This window comes from Cydia amplana, chromosome 9 (genome assembly GCF_948474715.1).
Source record: "Cydia amplana chromosome 9, ilCydAmpl1.1, whole genome shotgun sequence".
NCBI classification, from domain to species: Eukaryota; Metazoa; Arthropoda; class Insecta; order Lepidoptera; family Tortricidae; genus Cydia; species Cydia amplana.
In genome coordinates, this window is record NC_086077.1 from 18,718,692 (window position 1) to 18,724,845 (window position 6,154).

Here is a 6,154-nt window from a genome sequence, read left to right on the forward strand (position 1 = left end):
TATGTACTAAGTATTCTTAATGTTGCTATTATATTTTTCTTCCTTGACGTGTAAAATGACTTTACAAATAAATGAGTATGAGTATGAGTATGATTATTCCTCAAACTGAACATTGGTCTAGATTGTATTTATTATGTAAGTACCTAGGTATGTTTTATAAAATTAAATCAGATCTAACGTAGATAATAACACAAGCACGGATACGAGTAATGGGACAAGTGGCGTTTCGTGGCGTGCAATAAGCCCGTGGCGTGTAAATGGCGTCATTCATCACGCCGCGGGGCTCGCACTTATACGCCACGTCCATTGTCCATACGGATAGCTATTCACAAATTAGATCTACGTTCGCTAGATAAAAATTAATAAAGAACCGTCACAACTGCAATATTATTTATTTAAACTTTATTGCACAAACAAAAATGTACAAATGGCGGACCTAATACCAAAAGGCGTTCTCTACCAGTGTGTGACGTTTGCCGCCGCATTACTGTCACGATTTTCAATCCGTCGCTTATTTTATCAAAGAAATTTGACATTCGAATGTCACCCAAATTCACGTATGCTATGAACCAAAATTGTAGAGATAAGTCGGCAATCAGGAATGCAGGCTTCGGTCAAGTGGACACAAACAATCAGCTACAAGCTTTGTCACCTACTAACTGATGTAATCCGCAACAGACTTTGTCGATCTTAATAACTACATAAGTGGCTTTGTGAGCTGTAGACCTCGTGAACTCTCATGACACACTTATTTTGAAAATAATCCAAACTAATTTTGACAAAAAAATGTAAGTATCCTATTGAATTTAGCTATTAAATAAGAAAACTCATGTATGAAAATAAGCACTCTAAGCTTACTTATTTTTTCGCTATGCCCAAACTGAAACGGAGACCTTCGCTATCCCTCGGCCTATAAAAGGCTAATAAGGTATTGTTGGATGCGTTTTAAGCATGTGTGAGTGATCGTATTAATGTATGCATGTATGTGTCAAAATCAGTCGCAAATAAATCTTCAAACAGTCCACACGTCTATCTCTAAGAAAAATCCCTACATACAAATATCAACCTTATTACAAAGAACATTTGGTCGACATCGAACCGGATGAGGAACCAGATAAGCGAAGTCCAGCCGGCCGGCGAGAACAATAGAGGACCGCATTCCTGAGCCTATAGTTGCTATCTGCAGTTGCACGTTATAAGGAAATTATGACAAATTAAATAAAGTGAAGATTATTCAGTTGTGTTATCGTGTTGTTTACGTGAATGAACAAGTAAATACTGCAATATGAGTACTAACGAACAGTTAATTCGTGTTTTGGAGGATACAGCATTATTATTGAAGAAAACTGTAACTAACTTGAAGAAATGTCCCAAACAACGTTTAACTAAAGGCTACTTAGAATCTCGAGCACAGTGTATCGACGCTTATTGGAAAACATTTACATCGGCGCATAAACAGCTGGTACAGAATACTACAATGCAGGAGCGCGGCGAGATGCAGTACTTTCTTAAGGAAGATTATTACGTCGTGGAGGAGTTATACCTATGTTTACAAGGTGATATCAAGGACGCGCTCGCTGTTGCCGCTCCCACACATGTTCAAGGAACAAGTTCGCTGGATATCACGATGTTCGAAGCTGTGCAACAACATGTCAAGTTACCTGCTATTGTTTTACCTGTGTTTTCTAATAACTATGAAGAGTGGCCGACGTTTCACGACTTGTTTACGTCGTTAGTACATAACAACACGAGTCTTAGTAAGGTTCAGAAACTGCACTATTTAAAGTCAAGTATCGCCGGTGAAGCAGCTGCCTTATTGAAGCATGTTACGATTACAGAACAAAATTATGAGTTAGCCTGGGAGACTTTAAAGCAAAGGTATGGTAATAAGAGGTTAATTGTGAACTCCCTTTTGAAGAGATTGTTTAATCAAAAGAAGACTACTACGCAAACATCTACTCAAATAAAACATCTACTGGACACTACGACGCAATGTTTGAATGATTTACAAAATCTTCAAGTGAATATTAACGAGTGGGATCCGTTCATAATATACCTGGTAGTGAACCGACTCGACAACGAAACTCATAAGGATTGGGAGGAACATGCCTACAGTTTAAGTGCTGATCAGTTGCCCAAGTGGACTGATTTAAAGAAATATCTCGAGTCGAAGTTTCGCACGTTAGAACTAGTTAACCCTGTCACGGCTACCGTACCTAAAGAAGCAAAATCAATTAAGGAGAAGTCTTACCATGTAACAACACCATCGAAAAGCTGTGTTTTATGTAGGGATGAACACACTTTATGTCACTGTCAAGAGTTCACGAAAATGTCACCTGTGGAGAGAATTGACTATGTGAAGAAAACTAAATTATGTTTCAACTGTCTCCTTTCTGGACATTCTGCATCAGGATGTCGTCTTTCCTTTTCATGTCGTATATGCAAAAAGAGGCATCACACCATGATACACCAAGAGCAGAATAAGGAGTCAGTGAAAACTCAAGCTCACCACAGTCAGCTTACACACCACGAAGAAGACCCGCAGAACGATGAAGAAGTAGAAGTGGTGGAAATTTCGTGTAACTTTGCCTGCAAGAAATCCAAAGGCCTGCTAGCGACGGCAATGATATCCATTAGGGACGACGAAGGTCACGTGACTCCCCTTCGTTGTTTAATTGATCCAGGGTCAGAGTCAAGCTTTTTAAGCGAACGCGCAGCACAAGCTCTGCGAGTCAAGAGGTCACCTGTGAGAGGAACTGTTACCGGTGTCGGCGACCTCCAGATCAAGATCAACAGCGCAGCACATGTTCAAGTATTGTCAAATCAAGATGACAGTTTCCAGCTAGATGTCAAAGCTTATATAATGCCCTCAAAGCTCACATCACAACTACCATCAAGGAAGATAAAGTATGACCCACAAGCCTGGTCACACATACAAGGACTCACTCTGGCTGATCCTAAGTTTCACCAGCCAGGGCGAGTAGACATGCTACTTGGTGTAAAAGTGTATGCACAAATACTAGAAGGAAAGGTTAAGAAAGGTCCACCTGGCACTCCATGCGCTCAAGAAACAAGCCTAGGTTGGATAATATTCGGAGACGTAGAAGGCACAGCAGACACTTTACAAGAAACCATAGTTGTGATGCATCATCAGGTCGACGTAGACGACATGTTAAAGGCATTTTGGGAGATAGACACTACAGATACAAAGAAGAGTCTCACGAAAGAAGAAGAAAGGTGTGAAATGATTTACAAGGAGACGCATACAAGAAACGAAGAAGGAAGATACATAGTAACGTTACCATTCAAAAAAGAAGAACCACTATCTCCAAAAGGACACACAAGAGACATCGCCATGCTGAGACTGAAACAACAAGAAAGAAGATTCGAAAGGGATCCTAATCTGAAGAATGAGTATGTTAAAGCTATAGAAGAATACATGAAACTAAACTACATTGAAGAAGTTCCTGAAGAAGAAGTTAACAAGGAAGCAGTATACCTACCATATCACGCTGTGATTAAAGAAGAAAAAGAAACTACAAAGACTAGAATAGTCTTTAATGCTTCTTCTAAAGGCTCCAATGGCGTATCCCTGAACGACGAGCTCCTAATCGGTCCCCATTTACAGGAAGACATGCGAAATCTAGTCATGAGATGGCGCATGCGACGTGTAGCCATGATATCAGACATAAAGAAGATGTACTTACAGATTCTGATGAGCCCGAAGGATACCGATTTCCAGAGGATACTATGGCGTAAAAATACAAGCGATCCAGTTAAACACTACCGACTGCTTCGCGTGACTTTTGGCACTGCTTCTGCGCCTTATCTTGCTGTCAAGACGCTCCAACAAGTGGCAGAAGATGAAGGCAAGGAGTACCCGCTTGCATCGAAAACCATAAAAGAAGATTTTTTCATGGACGACCTGATGACCGGGTCAGACACCGTGCAAGAGGCTGTAGATGTTGCCAAGCAGATCACTGAAATATTGAAGAAGGGAGGGTTTGCACTCCAAAAATGGGCTTCCAATAGCACTGACTTCCTAAAAGAATTTGAACCTTCAGAGAGAAGTACGCATGTCAAGATTGATATCGAGCTAGGAGGTACAATCAAGGCCCTGGGACTGTGCTGGAATATGGGCGAAGATATCTTCCAGTACACTTTGAACTTAGCAGATCCACCTGAAGTCATCACGAAACGAAACATATTGGCTGACATTCAGCGACTTTTCGATCCATTGGGCTGGATATCTCCTGCGTTACTGCCTGCAAAGAGAATTATACAGAAACTTTGGCTCTCACATGTTGGCTGGGACCATGAAGTAAACGAAGAAATAAAAGAAGAATGGCTAAGTCTACGAAATGGATTAGACGAAATTAAGAATATAAAGCTAGATAGGTGGATGAATACGACACAGGACTCGATGGAAGATGTCACTATACACGGCTTCTGCGATGCTTCTAATTATGCCTATGGCGCCGTGGCTTATCTTCGCGCTAAAACACAAGATGGAGAGTACAAGACGACTCTAATAGCAGCCAAAACAAGAATAGGACCTGTGAAGCCAATGAGCGTCCCAAGACTTGAACTGTGCGGAGCTGTTCTACTATCAAAACTGCTGAAACAAATAAGCGAAGCAACCCGAATACCTACCAGTAAGATGTACGCGTGGACAGACTCTACAATTGTGTTATCCTGGCTGCATGGAGATCCTGCGAGATGGCAAACATTCGTAAGAAATAGAGTGGTTGCCATACAAGACATTATACCAAACCAATGGTATCATGTTCGAACTACGGTGAACCCTGCTGACATTTCATCACGAGGTATGGCGTTAAGTGAACTGAAGAACTGCGACCTCTGGTGGCATGGACCGCAGTGGCTGAAACATAAGAACATACAATTAGAACATCCAATAATAGAAGAGACAGACCTGGAAATGAAAAAAGTAACAATACAGGTTAACCTAAATAGAGATGAAAATACAGAAGTTTCACAAAACACCTTCCCTGTTCCTAAGGAAATGCCTTTAAATGGCGGAAGGAATGTTTTTGGTATTTTAAAGATATTTAAATCCGACTAGTTTCACACTACGTAGTCGTTATTATGAGGCTTGTGACTTGTGAATTGTTTCGAAGAGTAGTGTGTATTTTTACTCGCTCTTACTATTATTTTACTGATGAACACTTGAACAGGTACACGTGAAGATATAAACTTTGTAGAATCATGTCTACTGTTTACTTCCTACCTCAGTCGAAGGTAGAAACCGTAGTAGGTAGTAGTTAGTAGTAATATATAAGAGTAGGTGTTGTAAGTGATTGTAATACAGTGCTTCGGAAGCCGAATCATTCGAAGCTGTCCAATAAAGTATTGCCTACTAAAAGCGTCTCTTTTTAGGGTTCCGTAGCCAAATGGCAAAAAACGGAACCCTTATAGATTCGTCATGTCTGTCTGTCTGTCTGTCCGTCTGTCTGTCCGTCCGTATGTCACAGCCACTTTTCTCCGAAACTATAAGAACTATACTGTTGAAACTTGGTAAGTAGATGTATTCTGTGAACCGCATTAAGATTTTCACACAAAAATAGAAAAAAAACAATAAATTTTTGGGGTTCCCCATACCTCGAACTGAAACTCAAAAATTTTTTTTTCATCAAACCCATACGTGTGGGGTATCTATGGATAGGTCTTCAAAAATGATATTGAGGTTTCTAATATCATTTTTTTCTAAACTGAATAACTGAATAGTTTGCGCGAGAGACACTTCCAAAGTGGTAAAATGTGTGTCCCCCCCCCTGTAACTTGTAAAATAAGAGAATGATAAAACTAAAAAAAATATATGATGTAGATTACCATGTAAACTTCCACCGAAAATTGGTTTGAACGAGATCTAGTTAGTAGTTTTTTTTTATACGTCATAAATCGCCTAAATACGGAACCCTTCATGGGCGAGTCCGACTCGCACTTGGCCGCTTTTTAAACGGTTATCTCGTTTAAAATGTAAATGGCGAAATAAAAGTCGTTTTGAACAGAACAGCGGTTTTTTTAGGATTTTGCGGTTGGCCTCATACTAAAATGATAGGTATAACCTACATACAGCTAGACCTAACGAACAAAACATTCTATATAAATCCATATATGTACCTAGTTACATGAT

The 6,154-nt window shown here is 40.1% G+C and overlaps 1 protein-coding gene across 1 annotated transcript; it reads left to right on the forward strand.

The window, feature by feature from the left end:
- Positions 1 to 1,368: 1,368 nt before the first annotated feature.
- Positions 1,369 to 5,083, forward strand: LOC134650777 (uncharacterized). The gene has a single exon (XM_063505710.1). The coding sequence runs from the start codon at positions 1,478 to 1,480 to the stop codon at positions 5,081 to 5,083; it is 3,606 nt and encodes a 1,201-aa protein (XP_063361780.1). The 5' UTR covers positions 1,369 to 1,477.
- The last annotated feature ends 1,071 nt before the right edge of the window (positions 5,084 to 6,154 follow it).